We start from the raw sequence: 27,052 nt of genomic DNA on the forward strand, positions 1-27,052 counted from the left end.
GCTGCTTTGGAAAGCAGATGCAAACAGCTCACGTATGCCTTAACCTTCAGACAGTAAACTTATCATGGGCCAAAAACTTGGCACTTAGTCTTTTTTTTCCAAATTCTAACTTTTGTTATTGTTTTAATATTGTGGTGGCTTAAATTAGCAATTTTTACCAAATTTTGCAACATATTTTTCTTTGTCATGGTTACACAATTAAGAGACACTCTGATGTATTTTTGTTTGAAAGTTAAGCCTTTCAACTTTCTCTATGCTGCTGATTCACTGATTTTAGCGTGCAACCGAGATTTGGGAGAGGACCCAAGCATAGCCTGTTCTGATCCTCATACTTATTTGGCCACGCTAAGTGGATCCATCAATGGGCAGAGGAAGGTTCTGCATTATTATATCAAGGTTAAATTCTTTGTGGTAATTCACTTCGACAAAATAACTTCATTTCTTTTTTTTACTGAGGTGTTCCCACATACCTCTCATCTCACCCCTGCTCCACCCCACTGTTCCCGCCCCCAATGCTACTTACCATTAAACAAATACATACATGTTTCACTTTACTTTTTAATAACCCCACAAAGTTATTTTCTCAAAGTGAATTACGACGATTAAACAATGGTATGCGCAGAGGAACGGCGGAATGAATCCTTGCAGAGGTGGGGGAGGGGTAAAATGCTTTACCTGTAATTTTTATCCATGGCTGTAGAGTGCTTTTAGGTTGGATTTAGTTAATTGCGCACAGAAGCCATGAACATTTGGGGGTTTGTAACCCTTTTCAAATAATTTTTTTCTCAGGGATTTGTCTGTATAACCTCACTTGTCCCCTGCCTTGCAAATCCGCACAGCACAACAATTGTGAGTACGATTTTAAGTTTTACTGTGCCAGAATGGCTACACACATTGTTGAAGATAACTAACACTTTAGAAGTGAATAGAAGAGTAGAATGCAGGGTACCTAAACAACTGTATTGCTAATATTAGAAAAGTATATCGTTTTACTGTACTATTTTTAATGCACACATATTATCCCTAGAAGATAACAAAATAGACAAATTATGAAGAGAGCGAGAGCTTTTTTAATGTGTTTCTATTTATGGGTATAAAAGGCCCTACATTGCAAGTGCAGATACTTGTTGGTTTAGTGATAAAACTGTGTAGGGAAGCTATTGATAACATCAAACGCTTATCAAGCACAAGTGTAATAAGCATGGCTTCCTAAATATTCTATAGGTAGACCCACAACAATACTGCTGTCCAACAGTACGCCTGTGAGGTGCTCAGGGTTAATGGTTTCTCTTGAACTAAGTGCAGTGATCCAACCTTCTCCAGAGTCACGCCTGCATGAGGTTCAGCATTATTCTCTGCCATAAAATCTTCCACATCTCAAGGTGGGCACTGAGACCACTTTTGGGGTGGAGGTTAGGTTCTGGCATGCAGGGTATGCTGGAAATCACAACAGTACTCTTGGGGAAGTAGACAGAGTTCCCTTCATACATACTAGAAAAGTAGATTGCACTAGACTTTTTCAACACTGAACATATAACCCCTGCATTGCCCCAGAACTATCAATCACTAAACAGGATGATGGCATGATGGGTACTATTGGGTGTAAGGATGGCAAATGAGATAAGTGGGAGGAGTCTGACAGCAAACCTCTCCTTGTCAGATGCATACGCCACACCTATTTTCAGTAAGTCCTAGCGTTTATTTGTCGTTCTTTTTAGCGGACTTTGAGGGATTTCTCATGCGCTATTGCACTGCACAGAGCTTGAACATGATTCAGTTGAACTGCTCATGCACTAGGCAAAACATCTGAGACCTTTTGGGACTACTTGTGTTTATTAAGGAAAGGCCGCAGGGCTGCCATGTTTGGAAGGGGCCGGTTCTGTCTGCTAAGGAAAATGGAAACATTAAGAACGTCAGGGGGTGGTGGACAGTCATCCCTAAACTGAGAAGGACGAGACCCAAACCCCTCATTCGAGAAGAATGAGACCTGAAGTTGAGACATCTATCGAGATGAACTGGAAGAACTATACCACATGGTGATGAAAACGTAGAAATAGACAGCAGACCTTCAACGCACAACAGAGGCTTCCTTTCCATTCCTTTAAACAAATACAATTCATCTTTTAATCCGTTGGCAACACCTTTGGTGTGTGAATGCGAGGACCCATTGTCTGAAAAGGTAATATCTAAGAACGTACACTGAGCCATGGAACTACTCTTTGCGTACTCTGTAAGGATTGCAATTGCGAGAATGCAATCTTGCCATAACCCTCTCTCAGCTGGAAAGCCTTGCGTTAGAGTGCCTACTTGGTCATAAGCATTAAGGGTTTTTCTAGGTTTGTCCCAAAGAAAAGTGTGTGAAAGCAACAGATATTTTCTGTCAAAGGTTACTGTCCCAAAGCCTCAAGTAGTATAACCCCATAGGGATGGGCAGACTGCTATACTGTGCAAGAAAGGTATAGTACCTAAATCGGGTTCCCATGTACCCCTGCAAAAGAGCACACAGTTGTACTCCACTCACACACAGCCCAGCGGATGACATGTTCCTGCATATTGGCAATCTGACCTTTCTATATTTGACCAGTTTTTCAGCCCTATCATTGGCACTTAATATAAAATACTTGACACATTCGAAGACAATACACTGTGCACAACAGTGAACTGGTTAAAAAGAGAAGCAGCTTTTGTGGAACTGGTCTATGGGAATCTGTAGCAATGCATTAACTGGAGGAGACAACAGACAATGACTTGCACAGAATGTCTCCACTTTGGACACAAATAGTGCAATTGAAAACACAAGAAATCATTATTTCTGAATTTCAATAATGGAAACTATGACATATCGGCCAAGTATTTTACATACATTACCCTATAAATCAAGTTTGTGTTCACAACGCAACTACAAACCAGATATCGGCGAACTCACCTTGTAACCGATGTGCAGGACGTTGAAAACAGGTCAATTGATGGGGATGTGTTAATTGTTTTTGCTGGAGTTGTGCTGGGAGATGTAACTGTTGTAGCTGGGGAAGCCTAGATAATACATAATAAACATCAAAAAACAGATTCTAATAAAAAATATTTAAGTAAAAACGTTAGATATCAATGCCAGCTGGAGTTTCTGTGGAGTTGGTGTAGGTTTGGGTTAAACCAAATGTGTATAGCGCACTTTTACCAGAAAACAAAGTACCCAGTGAGATACTCACTTCAGAGATAACCAAGAACAAGAGGACCTTATTAATGTTTTATTATATAATGTAGGGGTATTAATGATTCTCGGTTCGTAGGTACTGCTGTAAGGTTTCATACATTAAACAAAGCAAACTGAGTTAGGAAATAGCTGAACACCTAGATCTACTTGTGCACAGATTTGAACGGGTTTAATGTTCCAGACCAACTTGTATCAACAGCAGTTGATGCTAGTAGAAGGGGTCCCCTTTTGTACAATGTTAAATTATGACAGGTGGTCACGCCCCCCTGCTTCCGGTCTTAGTCCCTCCCCCTTTTGATATGCTTTGATATAAACGCAATACACATTTGATGTAAAAAAGCACATAAATAATGTTTGGTATCGATGTTATTTCAAATGTATATTGGCTATAAAGCATCTTTGGTTTGGATTAACCTCGTTTTACAAGGTAAGAAATTGGATAGATATTTAGATGGTGAATGTTAGCATAAGGTGGAGGGAGAATGTCACGTCTAGTTCATACGCAATTGGCAGATTGTATGTCACGCTAGTGAAAAACACCACCCGGTTGATGCAGGTGTTTTTTCCTTTTGCCTGTTTATATATCTTGTGCATTAGGTACCATCTTATTGGGTTGAAGATTTCTAAAAAAGATATGAAGGCTGATAAATCAAATCTTGGAAAGAGCATAATTTTATTGGATGTTGTGTTGATCATTTCTGAGCCTAGGTAAAAGTGGAAGTTGTTAGTTTTACCATTAACAGTCATTCGTGGATTATAGATAATGCAAATATATGATGGAAATGGGGGTCTCACCCTTGAAATTAATACAATTGTTGTTAACTCGATGTTTAAAGAGGTTATGCCTAACATTAACCTCTCAATTTCTCCTTTTTAAATATGCTTGTGTTTTTTAACCCTTGTAATACTGAGTTGGTGGTGGGCACTCAGATGCCCAGCTGCCGGGAATTGGTCCCATTCAGTTAAGCACCTGGGTATAATTTTTGTTGATTCTAATTGCAGTATATGACATGACTGTATTTCTTGACATTCAGCTTACATGCATTTCCCTCCCCTGCTGTGCAACACATCACTGGTACATTATCTGGTTGGTATTGAATCGGTTGTTATTCATTCCGTCTATCTTTTTTTTTGTTCTGTACAACTTTTTTCCTGCTGATATATGCTCATTTGGAACATATCTTCGCTTATAAAATGAAATTACTATAATGTGTTAATATGGAATGAGTATGTTCATGTATTAGCCCTGATGAAGACTTATGTTCTTTGAGGTCAAACACGTGTTGGCAAGGCTAAACATTATCACTGTGCATTAAAGAGAATTTATTTTGACAAAGAGTGGAGAGAATTAATCTCATTAAATATATTTAGTTTAGTGTTTGTTGTTTAGCTCATTCGACCGACAAATTAATGTTCTTAGCATTGCAGTCATACTCAAGGTTTGTTAGGTTTCCCTGTATGAGCTTGTGTCACGGGGATGAGCAATTTACCAGCATTTTTGGAGTTCTTAAGTCCCAAGCAGCTCATCCAAATTCTGCCTGAAATCTCTTATGAGGAAGAGTTCCAGTTGTCAATGTTTATTCACTGTGGAGGATATATTTTCATTGAGAATTTACTGTGACACAGGTTGGTTTGACTATGGTGGGAAAGGTGGTTCTGGGGGCCAACCGTGAGTAATTTAAAGATGCTTGCTGGCATTTCCTTGATTGCATACTTGCAGTTTCTGAAATGGGAGTTGTATTTGAATTGCCCCAGTGATCCCCTCTCATTCTACCTCTGATCTGTGCTCCTCGAGAACCACACACTGGTTTTTTCTACTGGGGTTGGCCTGCTTTTAAACGTATGCTTCTGTGACATTTACATTCAAGATCAATAAAGGATATACACAACTCTAGATTAAGAACAACCAGATTCATTTAATCTGACCTTTCCATGAATTTCATGATTCTATTGACTCAGTATGTGTGGTAACACAGCACTAAAGGCTTTCTCCTTTAGTCTTTTATTTATTCCATAAATTACATGATCACAGTCATAAAACTCAATACTAAAACATCCATAAACTTGAAACATACATATGTATATATAATTACATTTAGAATGTAAGAAAATCTCAATTGCATCACAATTTAAGAGAACAGTATAAATAAACTATTCCAACAATGTCATATTGTATAAAATGGAAGAAGGCTTTACAAAGAGCAAAAAAATGGGACTCGCATAAAGACACCCAAAGGTGAGCTACTGGGTGATACTTAAAATCATTAAAAAAAAAAAAAAAAATCACCAAAGTATTTGGACCTAAAAATGGCCACTGACATACAATACACAACCACATGTTTAACAATGTCCACTTCTTGTTTACAATATCTATATGTGTCTTTAGTGCAATTACCCTTCTTCCATCGAAGACATATTTCCCTAGGGTGTCTGGTCAAAGGATCGAATACAAAGGGTTGAATGGTCAAAGGATCGACACCAAAGGATTGTTTTTTTTTTTTTAAATTATGTATTTTTTGGGCGGTTTTCGTTTAGTGAAAAAAAGGGTTGGGGGGACCCCCCCGAAAAAAAAATGTAAAAAAAAAAAAATGTGATCCTTTGCTTTTCGGTCCTTTGGTGTCGATCCTTTGACCATTCGACCTTTTGGTTGTCGATCCTTTGACCTACAACCTTTCCCTAGTCAGTAGTAGATCAAACCTAAATCTCACGATTTTAATTTACCTTCTTCTAATTGGCTCACTTACGGGCGCAAACTGACATTAGTCTCACTTTGGCCAGACCCTGTGCCTTGAGGATAAAAGGGTATTTATTTTACATTGCCCGTTACAAAAAGGCGGCTTCAAATCGAAGCCATATACAAAACCTAATGGAAACAAACTACACCAACATTTAGTGCACATGTAAAGTTGTCCGAATTAGAGGCAGGGAAAACATGAACACTAACATTGTAATCTAAACTCAAACACTTGTACTCGGTAACCATCTCCAAGTATGAAACGTTCATATGACTCACTTCCACACTAATTTGCCATGCATGATACTTTTTCCAGATATTAATGTACCACACACCCCCTTTTTTTTTTAATATTAACTCATGCACTGATCAATGTAGGACGGATTACCTTCTTCAACGGCGACGCTGCTCCAGATCTGAAAGCCAAAGTAAAGACAGAATACTGCATTACTATCAAAGATCCAGCATGTGCCAAGCAATCTGTTTCAACAGTACACGTTAGCATTTTACCAGACTCTGCACATACAACAAGCTGGAGAATTGTGGCAGCTTCACACAGTCCTGGTAATTTTTTAATTAAAGAGCACACAGCATTTGCCTTCAACAGCCCGTGAAAGGAACAGAGAAGAACGTAAATCCTGTGTTTTTTGTGAAAGTCAAGTCAGAACCGATTTAAATACAGTTGGGGGCACATTGAGGCGTACTTATGATTTATTTGGCACAAAGGTCACAATGTGTCAATTCAGAGCAGAAAGAGTTGAGCATGTGCTGAATTTAGAAGTGAGGGGGGCATGAGGTCAGAAAACAAGACTGCTGGGATAATACGCTCCTTGTATTGCAAGCTTGTTGTTCTCCACAACTGAGTTTAGCCCTATAACAATCATGCTGTGTTGGGGGCTCTGGCTGAAAGTTCCCATGCCGGGGATGCCAGCCGATCACCAGCAAGGTGCTTTGGGTCCTTACTCCCATCAACCCTAGGCAGCAAAGTCTATGGTGAGGGATTATGGGCATTGTAGTTCAAAATACCTGGTAGGTAACAGGTTGGCTACACGTCTGCCATATCAATTTAGCATACAGCAATGGTAATAGAAGTCAACAAACCCTAAGTTAAAGAAGGGACAGAAGCCAATCAGAATCCTCGGAATGTGGTCTTTATGTCATGATAGAACCCGAATTAAAAAGATTCCAACTCGATATGGCTTGTGAGAGAAACTTGAAGGTGTCTCCCCTATCTAGCCCCCAGGGATCTTCTATCATGGTGGCCAGGACACAGCAATCGCTATTGGATCCAGTTCCTGGGGGAGGACCAGTGAGGGACGTTCACCTGGACGGGGGGTCCTCGAGGACTGCAAGTGGGACAACGACAGGTGAGACGTGGTATCCCTCTTCTGTCGAACACCTTTTCCCCATCCTATCGTTTAGGACATTTGAAAGCACTGCCCCCCATTGTCCGAAACGAACACTTTTGCACAACACACCAGAGAACGGACTAACACCAGAGCCATTTACACGACATGTCCCAATACAAGGGTCAGGCAAAGTCAGACAATGAATCAGAATCACGCTCACCTGACGGCCCTTTCTATTCCCCACAGGGATAAAAGGTGGAGCAAGAGAGCACAGTACAAGCAAGGCAGGCCACACAAAGAGACAGCTATCCAGGACTGGCAGTTCAAGAGGTGGAGAATGGCAGCGAATAACGAGAGGCTGACGAGGGGAGACACGACTTTGCCCTTTTCGACACAGACCCGCGAAACCTCTGCAGAGGGAATCGTAAAACTAAGAACAATAGCCCAAGTGTGGTGCAACAGATGTCACGGTACACGGAGCGTGTCCACGCTGATAATCAGGAGCTAAGGAAACTCCTGCAACTGTGGTACCGGCATTGACTCCAGTTACAAGGAAGGCCAAGCAGTTCATCACAGCCGGTGAGTCAAGGGGAGAGCCGATAAGAGCCGTGTTATGGTGAGTGAAAGACACAAAATGGTAAGATGAACCGAGTTCAAAGAACTGTAAAAGTGTTAAGGGTAGACCAGCTGGAGAGGGAACAGGCACCATGTGGTTGTTAACTTGAGAGACTCTGATCAATCCCCGTTTGAGTGAAACTACAGAAACCAGAAAGCCGCAGGAGAGCTGCCAAGTTAGGTCAAAGTTGTCATACAGGAGGTCAAGCAAAATCCCCATACAGTCGAAAGCCTTTGATCTAAGAACTGTGAGAAAGCAAGGGAAGTGCATCCCACAATCATTTGTGAAAGTTAAGTTAGCAAGAGTGAACATGACCGATGTATGTGGACGAGAAGGAGGCAAGTCTAAAGTCCCAAGAAACAGTGTGTTGACAAGAGTGAACCCGACCGAGGGCTGTCCACTGAAACTGTTTAAAAGACATTGAGATTTGTGAAAAAAGGAAATGCCATAGTGAGTCCGGTGGAGGAGGCTCAAAACAAACAAGGGGTCTACGTCCGGAAGAGGGGGGAGCCAAGGGTGAATCCATCACGCTGGAAAAGCCATAGTGAACCCAGTGGAGGGAGACTGAAAGTAGACAAGGGGTCTGCGCCCAGAAGAGTGGGACCCAAGGGTGAAGCCATTACCTGAGAAATAGGTAAAATAGAACTTTGTGTTTGTTAGTTTGTTTTTCATATGGTAAACCTACCAGGCACTCAGGACCAGGAAACCAACGACCAAAGGCCTTGATATTGAAAGGAACTGTTTTAGGATCCAAGCCCGAAAGAGAAAGATCCAAGGGGTGAAAAGCAATCACCCAACACCATGAACAACAGGGTTCAGCACCCGAAAGAGGGGATCCCAGGGGTGAAGAGCCCTCACCCTAAGTAAAACCAGGAACCAAACTTTCATTTTGTGAAAGGGACTTTTGCTTAGGTATTGGAATACATCAGGCCCTCAAAGGCATGAGACTTTCAAGAGAAACGAGACTTGGCCATCAATGCTCTTGATAAACTGGAACAGAACTGCCGACTCATGCCAGGGAAGCTTGAATGTGTGCTGTGCTCAAGATTTCACCATACCCCGTGCTCAAAACGTGTGGAAGGAAGAACCTAGTTACTGCATCCTGACATATTATTTGAGAACACGTCTTTCTTTTCTTGAAAACCATCCCACCCCCTTTTTTGTATTAGTTGTAAGGTTTGGCAATAGGTTTCTTGGTATAGGCCCTTTTTTGACACCACCACTCAAGCTGCCTTATTTTCGTTTGATAGTCAATGCTTGCTCCCATCTTAGATTTAGGTTTAGTTTAGGCTTGTTTCCAACTGGTATAGTGTTTAGTAAACACCCATGACCTGTGATCACTTGTGTATGTCTTTACTGTCGCCACCATGAGTTCCTTACAGTTGCCAGTGTGCCTGTGTGATGCCTACTATTGCACGTCCACCCAAAATTTGCCTGGATCCATCCGCTGTACCTGTGAATGAAACTGCATCTTTGCGTTGTAAACAGCAAGGACAGCCATGCACACTGCAGCCATTGAGCATGGGTTTACTTGGTGGCCATCTTCCCATGGTATTCTTTCATGCTCTGACCCTCTTGTACATCATACTTGAAGGATAATAAAAGGGGGTCAGAGCAGTGCGCGAATAGCCTTATAGACCTCGGGGTCGGGTAATCACCTGATACAATGCCTTCCCCAGATTATTGCCCTCTGCTTCTGCTCTGGCAATAACTTTGAGGAAGGTATTATCCCACAATGATTTCCTGTGCCTTGATCTACAAGGCTTGGATACCTATGTGTAATTCTCTGACCAGTATTCCTTCTGGGTCATGTCCAACATTTTGAATGCTACTGTATGTTTCATTGGGACCAATAAAGGTCTGAAGCACTTGTGTTGGGCTGCCTGTCCATTATGGGCACAGGACAAGTCCAGGAATTTGGGACCTGTTCATGATGTTTTGTGGAGCTCAGCTTCTGGACAAAGTTGCTGAATGTGTGAAGTTGCAGGGTTCAAGCCTCATAATTTGTTTGTCTGAGAAATTATATTTCAGCATACAGCAGGAGGTTTTAAAACTATGGTTACGGATGTTGATAGGATGAGGGTACACAGGATTGCCAACTGAGATGACCCATGGTAGGTGGTGTGGTAGGAGATCATAAGAGGGAGACAGACCATGATTTGCCATTTCAAGAGGTGTTTATTTTAAATCTTAAGAAAATGCCTAACTTTCCCTACTCTAAGGGTTGCCCTACCTAACAACTAGGGTGTGAGTCATCTGTTCTGAGGTCCAAAGTAAAAGCCTGTCTTCTGTCCAAAACTAATCTTCACGGACGCTACCACTTATCCTAAATAACTAAAGACCACGAGAATGACTCCCTTCTCATGCGATTGCTTTCCTACAAGTACCTCTCAGTACAGCATCTTCAAATAGCTATTAGCTATTTCCTGCGCCAGTTCATTCAGTTCTCTTAGGGACTTCGCCACATCCCTTTGTTTATTTCTCCTTCCCTTCTCAAGTGCCTCTCTTTAGGCGCTCTGGCACTTGAATATTTGTGTGTGAATATAACTCGCCTGCATGGAAAGAAGCATTCCCTACGGATTACCAGATTCCCTTCTCCTGAAGGTTCTAAATTCCCAGGTCTCTCTCTTTAGTTCTTTTGCTACTCCCATTTTATGATGCTCCTCTGCTGCTTCCCCAGTTTCTCATGGCAGTCCTTTCTTTGTGTCGGAGTTATACTCTTTATAACTCATTTGGGTTTCTTTGTCCCAGCACCCAACAGGTACTTATTCTTTATAACTCCTGGGGTTTTACTAGTCTCAGTATTAGGCAAGTCATTCTCTTCTGCAAAGATATCACAATAGCAGAGGAAGGAGGATTCTGGTTTTCTGTCAAATGGTATGGTCTTATCAGACTTCTGAGAGATGGAAAGGGAGTTCATCATTGGAACGGGAGACCTTGCCCCCGATGGGCGGTCTCTCCCTAGGAGGTCTCTCCCTAGGAGGTGCCGCTTGCCACCACCCCTAGGGGGAATGTTGTAGCAGGCTCAACTCCCTAGGAAAGGCTACCCCCCATGATTCATCAAAGTGGACTAAGAAGAACAAGCAGATAAGCAGTATATCAAGTGGTTTCAAGTGTTCGTATGCATGCATGTGATTTATATAGTGTGAACCTAGCTAGAAAGCAATGCAGCCTTATACAATAGAAGGAGTGGAACATAGTTGGGGAGGATCATCTTTGTCAGTCTATGGTACTCATTTTTTTCCGCCAATGCAGGAGGGAGGAGGTCAGCCTGATGTTATAAGGATGATGTTCCAGTGTGTGGGAGCATAGCAGAAGAATGCTTGTTTTTTGGTCTTCTTGCACCTCATGGATTCCAGTCTGGTGATATCTTAGCTCCTGGTGTTCTGTTGTCCTCCTGCGGTGATGATCCTTTCAGTTAAGCATGATGGTATTCTGTAGATGGGAGCTTTGTGTGTGATGCGAACTTGAAGCAGTAGCCAGTGTAATTCCTTGAGAGTGGGGTGACGTGGTTGAATTTCTTCAGTCCTACAATGTGGCATGCTGAGGTATGCTATAAACATCTCGGAGAGGCCAGAGTTGTGGCTGACACCCCTGCCAGGGGGGCATTACCGCCATCTAGGGCCTGGATGTCTGATTTGAAGAACAAGTCAGGGATGAAGGGATTGATTTGGTGCATGAGTCAGAGGGGGTAGCAGGCTATGTGTGTCTTCTTGGCAATGTGTGCCTTGAAGGAGAGGTCACAATTGATGGTGAAGCAGAGTGACTTTGCACTAGGGGTAATTGGAGGGGAGAAGCCAATGATATTCATCTATATCAGCTATTTTGAACTTGGATGCATTTGTTTGTGCCGCCAAGGAGGCTGAACTCTGTTTTGGTCCACTTGAGTTTCAGGTAGGCACTTGACATCTAGCATTGAATGCTGGAGAGGTAGTTGGTAAATGCCATTGAGGCAGTTTACCTTCAGGTACAGCTGTGCATCATGGGCATACTGGTGGATTTTGATGTTGAATTTAGTGCCTCCAGTGACATCCATCTAGGGATTAAACTTGACAGCCTAGATGATGGAGCCCTGTGGAACACGGCCAATCACTGGGTGTTGTTGGAATCTTCAGGTTCCCATTTGAAAGAAATGGTATTTGTTGGTGAGGTAGGATTCAAACCATCAATGGACTGTGGCCTCTTATCCCATGTCTGAGGACAGGGTATTGAGTTGTGTTTTGTGCTCAGCCATGTCAAATAGTGCAAAGGGCGAGCAGAACAAGCAGGCATGAGTCGACTTTGCCCATGATGAGTGACTCACTACGCTAGCTGGTGGAGGTCTTGGTGCTGCATCTTGGTCAGAAGCCAGACAAGTATTCTTGAAGTAGGTTGCGTTGGACGATCTTTTCATGTGGTAGGAGTGTGATGCTCTTGTAAATGAAAGGTATATGGGGGATGGGTTGAGTGTGGTTGTTTTTGTTTTTGGTAGAGCTAGGATCTTCTTCAGTACATTGGGGAAGGTGCCTTGCATGAGTGAGACATTGATAGTGTGGGGGAGAGGAGTGAGGGTGTTTCCTCTTATGTGGGCTGGGGTGATGTCATCCTAATAGGTAATGGCCTCGAGTGATGGGAGGATGTTTTTGCAAGTTCTTACAGTGTTTGACACTTGAATTCTGACCATCTTGGGACATGGTACAGCGGTATGGCAGGGGTGTCAATGATGGGTAGGGCACAATCAATGTGGCTTCGGATCCTGTCCATTTTGTCTGTAAATAACAAGTTGATTATACTGCATCTTTCTCCATGGATTCAGGCCTTGCTCTTCTTTAAGACTTCTGCTAGGGATGATGTGAAGAAAGGGGTTTTGACTGATAATAAGGGTCACAAGGACAGAGTGAAGGCTTTTTAAGGTGGTGACATCTTTTTGTAATTGTATTTTTTGCCAGATCGTTTCCAGTTCCCAATGTCTTCATTTAAATGAAATACCTCTATTCTTGTATGGTTGTGGCCAAATGCATAATTACTGGCGTGAGTGAGACATTTGAGTAAGACATTTGAGTGAGACTACGATGTTCACTTATTGATCTGCAAACAGGAGGGGTACATGCATCAAGCTTCCTGGTGTTCTTTCCTTTTTTCCACCACCATCCTGTACATGCATTTAATGAGCATTGGTATTATTTACATCTATAGTGTTTTTACACTGCTATGATTTGCATTTAGGTTGCCTGGGGAAAAGAGACATGTAGTAGTATTGAGCATTATTGAAGACCCACAGCCCGGGACACAAGGATCATCAGTACTCCCCTTAAGTGAGTTTGTAAGGATAATGTATTTAGTTATCCATTCCAAATGGTTGTAGCTTTTCATATGTAAATGCAACAACCTAAACTTAAAGGGAACTCCAGACTGTGACAACACTCAAAACGCAAAGGTTCCATGTTGTTTTAGTGATTCTCCCATTTTCCGATTGGGCCTCATTTCTGCAGCGTTCAAGGAAGCTTGTAAAGTTGCCAAGTACGTGGCTGGGTGAACAGGCAGCGCAAATATTAATCATATCACTTATTGTTTCAAAAGATGAAGATCCTGTGATCCTCTCGAAGTTTTTCCGAAAGAAGTCGAACACACAGAACAACAACTTATGTTTTTAGCGGGTTTAAAAGCATAGGGAAATGGGAGGTTTGGGGCAACCCCAAAACAAATAAAAAATGTGATATTTTTCATTATAACATTTTCGTTATTACAGCATTCTCTGTAATTTAATTAGTTAAAATCACATGTAACCGAAATCACTTCTCAAAAGTGTGGTTTCTGTTGCATGGCCGAGTACTCTCTCTTTCCCAGGAAAGATGGGCCTTCTAAAAAAGAACAGTTTCTTTTCTTGGTCTAGCTTAGCAATGGGGATAGTAACATGCATCAACGTGGTAGTTGCAAAAGATATGTTTCACGGTGAGGAACCTACAAGGCCTGGGAACAGGCTAGATTGCTGTGCCAGGCTGCCTGGTGTCATGGGAAAGGATCCTAGTGTATATAATATTGTTGCAGAGGTTCTGATTTCTCCATTGCCCGATTAGATCATCTGCAGGGAGATGGATTTGGAAGTGTCATGGGTAATATACTAACCAATAGAGTAGGGCAATGTATGTTGATCTTCAGGTTTGTAATAGCAATAGCAAGTGCCAGTAGGAGATTAGGGATTTGCATGTACTTAATGTCTCGAATACTATTGTAATTGTGTGTTTTTCAGTGTATAAAAACTGTACCCTGATGTGGGCGGGTCAAGAGTTCTCAGCCTTTTGGTCACTTGAGACTGATTGAACTCCCGGCCCTTAATTGCATGCATTAAAGTGCTGTCTTTCTGCAAAGTGTGCACATCGCCATTTTCTCCTGGATTTATTTGTGGTCAAACACAGCTTTAAACTATGCACGCATTACTTACAAGAAAACATGTTAATATAAATTCGGACAAGGTGGTTATTGGAATTTGAAACAATCCCAAGCTACTCAAGTGATGCAATGTATTATTCAAAGATGTGGTCTACGTAAGCTGTAAAATGCAACTAATCTCAGGGTATATGCATCCTCTTTTTAGAGAACATTCCTTAACTGCTTTTAAAGAGTTGTTACACTGTTTATTAGTAAGCCTGTCTCGCGTGGCAAGGCCTCTCAACTCCTTGATGCACATGTCATCCGGTATTGCTTCTGAATCCATTACTATCAATTTCATTTAGTCAGCCCTGCTGAATTCTGACATGGTCTTGCATTGTATTTGCCCAGCAATCAAAGGCAATAGACCCAAGCAGCATCACGGAATCTCGGCGAGTCCTTAACAGCCTCTGTGTTCAAAGTCCCGGTTGATTTGAGCCATGCCAGTTGCCCCGTCCTACAGCAGTTGGGGAAGCACCATCACCGAGCCCGAGCTGCACATCTCCCCAAAAAAGGTTTCCAAATCCAGGATTCTGTTGGATCACACTCTTACATACTTTTAGGGCAGCTCACCGCAATTCCCTCTGTCACTATCTACAGCCTTTCTTTTCCAGATAGCAGCATCATCAAATTTAAGGCTGGCAAGTAGCTATTTCGAAGTTGAAAATTATATTTTGGCAATTTAAAAACAGCAGGTACTTGGCAATTACATTTCTAGCTTCCATATGTTGGCTGTGCAAAAATTGCAGCACCTCTGTGCATACCACTTGTGTTGCTGCCTACGTCTGCAGAGGTCACTGAGCTTGGAGTCAGGAGACCATGGGCCTGATTCACAGAGCGTTTCCCCATGGGATTGCACCATTATAAAATGCTTCTGTGAATCAGGCCCCAAGTATCCTCCTCAGTAGCCACTCATCTCCAGCCTTACAATACCACAATGGTACTGATGGCCTGCTATCAAAGAATGCCCTTCTGCACTAGAGGCAGTGACTAGAAGTCCAGGCCAAACTCAAAGAGGGCCATATTCCAGAACTGAATATAAACTGCCTCAACGGCAAGCAGCCCATCTATTGCAGAAAACTGTGTCCAAGTCAGAGAGTGGAAGGCAGCCACAGAATACTCCATGGTCTGATCAGCATGACAGAGACCATAACCTATGGCTTATAGAAAAACTGTTCACTGCCAGCATGAAAAGGGAGTCACGCATCAGGTTTTTCCATGCTACTGGGGTGTTAACTCAAAAGGAAAGAGGAATGGGGGGGGCCTGGCCAGCGGGCTCAGCATGAAGACATAATCTCTGCGAGCTCCCGGGCCGCCAGCAGGATCCTACAAAATCCTGGAGAAAATCAAAAAGAAGCCAACGTACACTTAAATCAAATCGAAGCATACAGCTCCTGCCATAACCTGTGCGACTCTGGAGGTGAATCGGTGGTCAGAAGCAGAGAAAATCGCTGAGGAAGATAAGGGAACCGGCGCATGTCCAAAATGGCCGCCGGGCGCTGAGAAGGAGAAGCTGCCGCCCAAGCCGACGCCTCTGGGGATCGACCGCGGGAAGGCGGACGCTGTGGAGGTGGGCGAGGAAGGTGTGGCATTGTCCTTCCCGCTGCGCTTTGCGCTGCTCCTGCTGGGGAGGACAGCGTGTGTCGGAAGTGGGGTCCTCTGCCTCACGCTCCGCCATTGCTGGGCGTGAGATAGGCACCAGCTGCCAATTGGATGACCGGCAGCTCGGAGCGGGGGCACGGACCGGCTCCTTGCGACGCGTTTGAGGAGTGGAGGCAGAAATCGGAGAGACTCCGGAAGATCAGGGCTGCTCCTGGGCGCGGGCCCTCTCAGCCCTACGCTCCGGTCGAAAACGGACATTCGCGAGCGCTCCGTTTATCATCGAGCGCTCGCTGCCACACAACAAACTACAACAGCGGGGGCCGGCGAGGTGAGGGGAAAGCGGAGTGCACGAGCCGGACGCTGGGGACAGATCGCAGCCCGGGGATAGAGGGAGGACCGGAGCCCGGCCCTCCCGCGGCCCCCGCCACCTGCCACCCTGAATATACTGGCCTCGACCGGCGGCAGAGGCGGACGAGGCCGCGGCGGCACAGCGGACTCGCCATGAATATGAATGAGAGGGCCTGACTACTCCACGCGCTGCTGGAACAGGAGACCAGGAGCGGAGAGGACCCAGGAAACTACAGCCTCCAGTGCGGGTGAGCCGCGACACAGCGCCACTGACTCCTGGACTGAAACGATCAATTGCGGGCGCTCTGTTTAACGTTGAGCGCCTGCAGGAAACCTGCAAGTCACGCCGGTAAGGAGAGGGAACGGTGGAGGTATAGCTCTGCATTAAAAGCAACCTAAATACACGAAAATAGACTGCCAGAACAGCGAAGGGGGCAGAAGGGCAGATCCTGAAATAGAAGGCAACCAATATATTAATTTAATGCAAACGGCGCCTTGAGAGGAGCGGAACCCAAAGGCTGAGACGGGGAGGCTGAATAGACTCAGGAACTGGCCTAATGGGAAGGGAATAGGCCCCCACGCTCAGTGTGATCGACACTTCCAAGCTGCACATGTGACCACAACACAGGGGAAGAAGGGAGCTGAGAATTCATAACCAGCACAGCACCCACTGGTGGCGCGGCTTCAAAGCACAACATACATGAAGCCACACAGTGCATCACCCATCTGAGATAGCAATTTCGTGCATAGACAACCAGCATTGAAAGCACCACCCCATAAGACGAAAAAGGCACACTAAAGTCCACACCCCACGCAATAATAAACAGGCAAACAGTTGCCACAATGGGCAAGGATTTTGTGACGACAAAAAAGGTGGGCAACCAGAGCACTATGGAGCAATTCACAACTGCCACCCTGCCTCTACCAACAGAACCAAATGGTCCGGAAGATAGGCAAAATCCGGAAGAAACCCTCTCCCTAAGGGATGTGATAACCGCCATTGCCAACTCACGGGCATCCATGGAAGTCAAAATGGATGGCATCTCAACAGAAGTTTCCCTGTTGCGGCATGACCTCCAGAAACTATCATCCCACACCGGAGAGGCCGAAACTCGCATATCGGTCGCGGAAGATGAGCTGAGAGGTATGGGCCAACAAAGTAACAGGGCACTAGAACGCATTAAGGTACTGGAGAGCAGGGTGGAGGAGGGAGAAGGCAGGTCAACAAGAAATAACATCCGCATTCTTGGGCTGCCCGTAAAAACTGAAGGAGAGAGCATGGAACTCTTCCTGGAAAAATGGCTTGTCGATCTGTTTGCTCCCAAGACCCTCTCGACACTGTTCTCAATAAAACAGGCACATCAAGTCCCAACAGGCGTCCCGATCCCTGGAAAACAACCGAGAACTGTTGTAGCGAAGATCCTTAACTACAGAGATCGGGACGCGGTGCTGCAGATGGCCAGGACAAAGGGAGAGATAACATACAATGGCTCCAGGATTGGCTTCTTTCCAGATTTCACTAGGGAAGTGCAAAAGATGGGACAATCCTTTGACCCCCTCAAAAGGCACCTACAAACACTGAACGTAAAATATGGCCTCCTGTCCCCTGCGCAATTGAAGATATATCATAATGGCACCACAATACATTTTACTGATCCCAAAGAGGCATGGACCTGGGCCGAAAGGAACCTGAAGGGGGATTTGAACCCACACAGAAGACAAGAAACAAGAAGGAACAGGCCACGCCGAAATGAACCACCGAATAGACCAGACCATCAGGAACAGGAAGTGATACCCCAGAGAGTTGATGAATAACTGCAACAAAAGATGTAAAATGGCAGAGCACATGGCAAGCAGGAAACGTAACCTGCCCAACACAAACAGCACCCGGTAACAAAGCTGGCGGCCCGAAGACCAACACGGCACGATCCCCCACAGCAGGAAGTGCATACAGAGGTACTCTCGAGCTAAAGAGACCTAAGCACTTTAAAAATAGTTAGAGAAGTTTAATGTTCTGTTTAATGGGCGACAGATGCTTCAGTTGGGGAAGGAGTATGGGGAGGGGGAATAGAGAGTTACACAGGTATTCAAATGACGCATGGCCCATAAAGGCCACTCCGAACATGAAGTATATGAAGATCAAAAATGTCAATTATCTGCATACACCAAGGAACTCAGTGAATAATGGCTACAGCTGCACATAGGGAAAAAAAGCTTGCCTTCATGACATGGAATGTGAATGGCCTGGGAAACAGTATAAAGAGGAGACTAGTAACACACTATATAAACCGACATGATCCGAATATAGTGATGCTTACTGAAACACACGTGGCAGGCACAAACTGCCAATTCTTCAAGAGAACAAAATATAAAACAGCAGTCCACGCAGGTTTCTCCATGGGTTCGAGGGGAGTGTTAATACTGATAAATAAAAGAACCCCGATAGACATAACAAAAGTAATTCAAGATCTGGGGGGGCAGATTTGTGTTCGTGCAAGGCACACTATGGAACCAAACCATAGCTACAATGGCAATCTACTCACCTCCAGCACTAATGACCCCTCTAATTGAGGAAATCATGCCCATAATAGCAAACAACCCAGCGGATACACTGGTGATGGGCGGAGACTTCAATGAAGTGATGAGCATTGTTAAGGACCGCACACACCAAAGGGGAAGAAATCCGACATTGCCGACCAAGTTGGCAAGCTTTGCATCAGCACTGGGCCTGAAAGACGCATGGAGGGACCTTCATCCAGAAGAGAGACAATTCTCTTTCCACTCGGGTGAACATGGATCGATGTCCAGGATTGATTACTTTTTCCTCCCCGGCGAGAATGTACATAAAGTAATTGAGGTAACTCTTCAGCCCCGAGGAATATCGGATCACTCCCCACTCACGATGCTGCTCGAGACAGAAAGACCCCGGCCTCCACCGAAATGGCGACTGAATGCATTTCATCTAGGATTCCCAGAACTTACAGAGAAAATTCAAGAAGCAACTAAAATGTACTTTGAATTAAATCAAGATTCCGTGGATGATTCTGGAATAGTATGGGAAGCATACAAGGCGACCCTAAGGGGTGAAATTCTGAGCTGGACTTCAGCACACAAAACAGCACACCAGCGAGAAGTGGCAGAAGCAGAAGCGGGGGTGAGGCGGGCTGAGGAGAACTTCATAAGCTCCGGTACGGAGGAAGACAACACATCCCTACAAGTGGCACAAAAGAAGCTATACAACGTTGCGCTAACATGCGCGAAACAAGCACACAGGACTATTTGTGCAAAAATATATGAAACGGGAGACAAAGCCACCAAGATGCTGGCATGGTTGGAAAAGAGAGAAGAGAGCCACCCACAGGTACGTCGAATAAGCATCACGGACACTGAATGGGCCTCAACAGACGCGGGCATCGCGGAGGCCTTTGCAACCTACTATGAAAGGCTATATGCCCCGCCAACGACCCCACTGGATCCCAGCATGTTGGATACAATGACCATCCCAGCATTAAGCAAAACCCAGAGGATGAATCTTGAGGCTAAAATAACGGAGGAGGAATTGACAACTGCCATCTCCCAGCTACAGAATGGAAAAACCCCGGGGCCTAATGGCCTGCCAGTAGAAATATGGAAAAAAATTGGCACAGGAGAAGTGGCACCACACATGCTCAAAATGTTCCTACAGGCGAAAGAGAAAGGCATACTACCACCGGACCTAAGAAAAGCTAACATAGTAGTGATATAGAAGGAAGGCAAACCTCCAGATGCATGCGGTTCATACCGACCAATCTCTCTAATTAACACCAAAGCCAAAATACTGGCAAAAATACTGGCCAACAGATTGCAAAAAGTAATAACCTCCTTGGTCCATCCGGACCAATGCGGCATTATGCCACAAAGATCCACACGGATGAACATTCATAGACTCCACACGGCCATTGAAAAATCCCCCACCCTACAGGACCCACTAGCATTGCTCACTATCGATTTTGAGAAGGCCTTTGATTCGGTTCACTGGGAAGCCCTATGACTCATTATGGGCATATTGGGATTTGGAGAGCACTTCACAAACTGGGTTAAACTCCTATACAATGCACCGATGGCAGAAATTATAGTTAATGGCTGGTACTCACGCACCATAGCACTTGGGAAGGGTACTAGACAGGGGTGTCCCCTCTCTGCGATGTTATTTGCACTCGCAATAGAACCACTAGCAATAATGCTACGGGACTCCCTAAATTGGAAGGGGTTCCACTGGGCACAGAACTGGGAGGACAAGGTATCCTTATATGCAGACGACCTCCTAATCTACCTAAGTGACCCAGCAGCCTCCTGTCCCATTGTTATGAATATACTAAACACTTATGGAAACTTTAGCGGGTTAAGGGTAAACTATGACAAATCCCTGCTGTTTCCAATCAAGGGGCTTGATGCAGCAACCCTAGATACTTGCCTATTTAAGACAGAGAAAGAGCAGTTCCGATACCTTGGGATACAAATCACGACAGACCTAACACAATATATAGAGAAAAACCTGCATCCAGTGAGGGATAGATTCGTAAATGACGTAAGACACTGGATGAACCTTCCGCTCACCCTGCTAGGGAGAGCTGCCTTTTTCAAAATGTTGGCCCTCCCCCGGTTCCTATACGTCTTGCAGAACGCACCACTATATATACCTAAAATAGAATTTCGCAAAATAGATGAACCACTTAGGAAACTGCTATGGGGAGGAGGGCACCCCCGAATTGCGCTAAAAACTCTACAGCGCTCGATATGGGAAGGAGGAATCGGACTCCCACACCTGCAGACATACTACTGTGTAGCCCAAATGTCAGTGGTGAATGACATCCTGCATGTCGATCCAATGCTACCGCATAATAGAGCAGATACCCAGGCAAACCATGGGTTCACCCCACTAGAAAACCTCTATCTAAAGAAAACAAGACAAGTCACACCTACAATGATTGCTCAAAGAACGCAAATATGGATAGATACACATAAACACCTGGAATGGGAAGGGAAAGTCACATTGAAACAACCCCTGTGGTATAACAAAAATCTCCCAGAACTTAAAGATATTCCCAAGTGGGTAACCTGGGAGGAGACAGGGATAAAGACACTGGAAGACAGGATACGGGGTGGAGAAATTAAGACTTTAAGTCCTGAGAGATGAATTTAATCTCCCCATCACAGAACACTTCCACTATCTGCAGATAAGACATGCACTCACGGCGAGCGAAATAGACATCCCAAATGTGCCAGAATGCACCCCGATCGAGAGGAACATCGTGATGGATCGAATTGAACACAAAGTAACATCTACAATGTATAACACCATCAATTAGTTTGCCATGAAGGAGCTCATAGGGCTCAAAGAGAAATGGGAAAGAGACGTGGGTCAAATACAAGCAGAAGACTGGACAGTGGCTCTTATGTACCCGCGAGAATCAGCAATCTTAGCCAGAATTAGGCTGATCCAGCTAAAAATCCTACATAGGATATACTATCCCAGGGAGGCCCTGCACCAATGGGGGAGGGCGACGGACCCCAACTGTCTAAGATGCCATCACCCGAGAGGAAACTTCTTCGACACTTTTTGGGAATGTCCGCAGATACAAGACTTTTGGCAACAATGCTGCGATAGATTATCAACAGTACTTGGCAGCGAAATTCCGATGGATCCCAAACTCCTGATAATGGGGATAGATGCAGATATAGAGCTATCAAGATTTGAAAAACTCATGTTCGCAACAACCACAAGTCTTGCAAAAAGAAACATTGCTCAATTATGGGGCTCACCCACACCACCACGGTACGAAAAATGGGTAACAGAAGTAGATGTGTGTGTGCCAATGGAAATGAGAGTCTATACTACAAGGGGGTGCCCAGAGAAAGCGGCCAAGATATGGCAAAGATGGGAGGACAACTGAAGGCTAATAGAGAGGAGCCATAGAAACACCGAATGCTGAGCAATGAACTGAGATAAGTGTTTGAAACGAACTCAAGATCTATTAGATGTAAGAACTATATAATGCATGCAAAGATAAGCCAGATGCCGGGAAGAAGTGTATACCTGTGTGTTTAACTGTAGTGACTAAGGGTGAATTATGTATTTTGGTTGTGTTTTGTTTGTACCTATAAAACAATAAAAAGTATTTTATAAAAAAAAAAGAAAAAAAAAGAAAGAGGAATTGGGGTGGAGGAGTGTAAAGGGGTGTGTGTGGCACATGTGGCAAAAGCACAGTATCGACTTAAGTAACTGACTATGCTAATAATGCAAGATGTCTGTTACTGTAGATAGTAAGCAAATATACCTTCTGGATGAAGCAATATAGCTGATGCCACATCCTGCATTGTGCAATAAATCCATATTGCAAGTAACCCTGGGAGAAATCTCCTGCCACGCTAACTATCTGATTTGTTTTCCTCCTGCTCAAAATCACTGGTGACCAGGGACCCCAAGCCCTTGGAGTGAGGTGCACAGAGCTAGACAGAAGGTGTTTTACCAATAGCCTGCATGTTTACCTGCCTGGAAAAAGAATGTGTGTGTTGATGCCATGCTCCGTGGGCATGCACTGCATGAATGAAGCACACAAAGCATGATTGGCTAGCTGACCAAGAAAGCCAGATATCAAAGAATGTGGAGTCCTGGCCATGACATGTCTCATAAGGTGCAAAGTGAGTCAACAAACCCATTGACAAGAGGAAGGTGGATCAGACTCCCCATGAACACCTTCCAAGTTGCCTTTCCCTTCCCCAGGGTCGATAATATTTTAGACCAATGTAGTACATTCCAGGTGAATAGAGAACTCCCTAGTAGAATCTTTTTCCACTGGAATACAAGCCCACAGACGAAGTATTTTCCCAGAGGTTACTAAACACAAGGATAAATACATTTTTCATGCAGCATGGATTTTGGCTTTACCCTGCATCCACATAATGTCATTACAATTTCCGGTGGATCAGGAAGTCAGGCGTCGGAAAATGTTAGTCCCCATTCACATGGAGCACCATAGGACTCCATGGGACTGGTGACACAGAAGCACTGGCACTGTTGCTTACGGTGCCAGTGCTTCCGTGAAAACTTGGCGGGTGACCCAACTGACCCCGCCCGCAGAGCTGTAGTGTTGCGGTCCGGAAATGGGTGCCGGTACGGTGCGACTGGCACCCATAATTTCGGACCGCCATACTTGTAATGAGGCCCAATGTCTCCAATCATTGGCATGTTATGAAGATTGATAAAGATTTTTTGCAGGTCTTACCAGGATGGCTAAGTGTTACTGGTTAGCCAGGGATTGTATAGGTTTTTCTAAGTGTCAAAAATACAAAGTGTGCCAATATGCTTTTTCTCAACCAAGTTTTAGACATCCTGTGGTTGATACTGTTTTTACTATTCATTCGAATATTACTTGCAATACTGATTTTATTGTATATGTCCTCGGCTGTCCATTTAACAAATGGTATGTATACAGAACAATTTGCAAATTGAAAATAAGGATTTTACAGCATATTTGTGCAATCAAACAATCAGACCTTTCTTACTCCATGGCTAAACATTTTGATGACTTTCATGGCAGAATATTGGATGGATTCTCGTTCTTTGGAGTGAACCATATGTCTAAGCATCCAAGGGGAGGAGATAGAACGTTGAGATTATGTCAACTTTAAATGGAATTATTGAGTTTGAGACCAATGCTCCTTCAGGGCATACCATTGATGAGGAATTATAAACATTCAATGGGGTTTAAGTAGAAACTAAGACATTTTGGAACTGATGATGTCCTTTCTTTTTAATTGCTTGTGGTGTTTTATATAGTTTCTTTTTGTCTCCTATGTTTTTAGTTACCTCCTTAACCCCCTTTTTGCACGTTGTACTTTGTAGTCATTTTATTCACAGTTGCGTATTTGCTCTCTCTCATGCAATGGAAATGCATTCTACGGGTGAGGCAACTAGACATATGTGGTATGTTTTGAGCTATGTATTTTCCTGGTGTCTTTGTTACAATAAAGTCAAAAAAGGTGGGGCCCAGACTAGTGTCTCCCTCTACCGGGATACAAATCAGGAAAGGAAGAAAACCTGTGGGAGACGCATATGTTTTTTCGTGACTCTGAGCAGCCATCTATCATAATCATTCTCACTCAGTCACATCCATTCAGAAAAGTTCTACCTGCCTAAACATTGCTGTGCTCGATAGTTTAAAGTACAAAAATAAATGTTTTTATTGTATAAGAAATATTTTAAAACTCAATAGCACCAAAAAACAATTTCAAGTCCACTCTCGGTGGCCTATTTTTCACAAAAATGGGTGATGGGGTTAATAAAAGTGACTCAGAAGACAGCTTAAAACAGAAGTATTACATGTAACAATGAATTCACTTTTCTTATAACAGAGTCTCTGTACACCAACATACCACAGATGGACAGTCTCAAAGTCATTGAGATGTGTCTCAACACTAAGGAGGTTGAATCAGACACTGTTCTGACAATGTTTATAGTAGACTGTGCAAGACTGGATTTGACAGAGAATGTTCTCATTTAAAATATGTTTTGCCCCATATTTGGCTATCCTATATGTAGTCTCCTTTAAGGAGAAGTACATCTTGAATGCAACAAACCCTTTTAGGTCTAACCTTATTGTGTGGAGATGGTACATAGACGACATTATGACGATATGGAGAGGCACAATGAGGGCCTAAATGAGTTTCACATTTGGCTGAATGAAAGATGTCAATCTCAAATTTACAAAAACTCGGGAGTATCGGGCTTTACTTTCTTTGGACATCTGGATAAAGAAATGCAAAGGGAAGTTGACTTCCCTATAAACAAAAACCATGGATAGAAACAGTGTCTTTCACTTTGAAAGTTTTCATCCTAAGGCCCTCAAAGAAAATTTGCTGTAATGACAGTTTCTTCGAATTCGAAGGAACTGCTCCAAGAAACCTGATTTTGTAGGAGAATTGGACAAAGTTGAGTCTAATCTCATTTCCAGAGGGTACCCGAAGAAGGTAGTTAAACAATGCTGCAAGAGGGTCCACAATACCTCCAGTGATGGACGATTGTTACAACAGCCAAGAGAGAAACAAGACAAAATAGTGTGCATCACTATATAGAGCCCACTCAGTAACCTTGTATGAAAATAAATACGCAGAAACTGGAATGTTCTCCAAATGACAGACTTTCATCTTGGCAAGCCCATGTTTGCCTTTTAAAAAAAAGTTATATAAAAAAATTATTGTTGACAGTGGAACATGTGAAGAAGAGACCCAACAAGGAACAGACCCTGTGGGGCAGTGATGGGGCATTTCAAATGTGGACAATGTTCGGTCTGCAGCTTAATTAAAAATTTGAAAAATGTGGACATCAATGGAATTAGTAGGCTATGTAAGACTTTTTCCAATTGTAAAAGTAAGTCAGTAATCTATTGAATTAAATGTCCGTTATTTAGTACACAGGGAAAAACGAAACGTGAAGTGCGCCAAAGGATTTGCGAACATTGGTCATGTGTGAAGAACAAAGTGGTTGATAAACCACACGTTGACCATTACATAGGAAAAACGTTAATGACAGTAATGTTTATGCAGGTAGAACTTTTCTAAATGGAGTGTAACTGAGTGAGAATGATGACAGATGACTGGTCAGAGTAACGAAAAACATGTGCGTCTCCCATAGGTGTTCTTTCTTTCTTGTTACATAAAGGGACATTTTGATACATTTAGATACATGCTTTTGTCTGGGCTCAGATGTTTTCATCTTACACTTTGCATTTGAATGTGAGCCTTTTTGTATCATTTTTATATTACTGCATGGCTGTAGATTTTATGTGTTGCTAAATCACCAAACAGATTATCTACTTTTGCGGGGTATGTGCAATATGTAAGGGAGATGTTTAACATACGTACATCTAAGTAGGAGTGTGAGGAGGTTTGTTGATATCCCCCAGCTGCGATGTATACAATAGAGAGAACATTTATTTTTCAAGTTTGATCATTAGAATCTTTGTTATGCACTGTATGCACTTTAGTCATGCACATTTTCGCACAGTTGTGCAATTTATTCTAACCTCGTTAATTGTTGACTTTTGTTCAATATATGCCATGGGGCTATTGACCTCTAGAAGAGGTCAATATTTGAGAGGACTTTGCACTTTATGTTTGCAAATTTGCATGAATGTATGTTTGCATTTATTTCTTGAAATCATTTTTAGAAATTTGAGAGGTTTTATGGAAAATTATGCATCATAAATGTAAATCATAACGACTGCTTAATGTATAGCTGATGTCAAATGATATAAATTGTCATGCAACTTAAGTGGTCACAATTATACCAGAGTCATTTCTTTATAGCGGAATGCCTGTCCATGTACATAATGTATTGGAATACTAGGTCATTATGGCCGCCGCAGTGGTGGTTCATTGAGCAGAGAAGTATGTCCTGAAGTAATGCAAGTGACAAGCAATAGCTGTTATAAACACAGTTTCAAAAGAAGGCATCCAGCGAGGAAATGAGTGCAGAGACACAAAGGAGCGCCCATCAGGAAACACGAGACTAGATGGAGGTTGCAGACCGGAACAATAAAGGGAAGCGGCGGAGAGATATTAGTCAACCCTTTCTGAAATTGGATGATAATGGGGACTTTGAAGTAAGAGCCCTGTTCCAGCGAATGCTTGAAAATGGACAGTATAGAGAGATAGCCCCTAGCCGTAGAAACTTGAAGCCCCTGATGGGTCAGATGCAGAAGAAATAAAAACACTGATAAAGTATCACAAATGAATGGGTCAAA

At 43.4% G+C, this 27,052-nt stretch overlaps 1 protein-coding gene across 1 annotated transcript in view; it reads right to left on the reverse strand.

Annotated features, from left to right (window-relative positions):
• Nucleotides 1-27,052, reverse strand: part of SNAP91 (synaptosome associated protein 91) — a 1,173,930-nt gene that overhangs the window by 430,584 nt on the left and 716,294 nt on the right. Inside the window, exons 12-13 of the mRNA XM_069606330.1 lie at nt 6,334-6,350; nt 2,927-3,033 (exon numbers count right to left, since the gene is read on the reverse strand). Coding sequence (XP_069462431.1) covers nt 2,927-3,033; nt 6,334-6,350 — 124 coding nt within the window. The remainder of the gene's footprint in view (nt 1-2,926; nt 3,034-6,333; nt 6,351-27,052) is intronic.

This window comes from Ambystoma mexicanum, chromosome 4p (assembly GCF_040938575.1).
Source record: "Ambystoma mexicanum isolate Mex_15411 chromosome 4p, UKY_AmexF1_1, whole genome shotgun sequence".
Lineage (NCBI taxonomy): Eukaryota > Metazoa > Chordata > Amphibia > Caudata > Ambystomatidae > Ambystoma > Ambystoma mexicanum.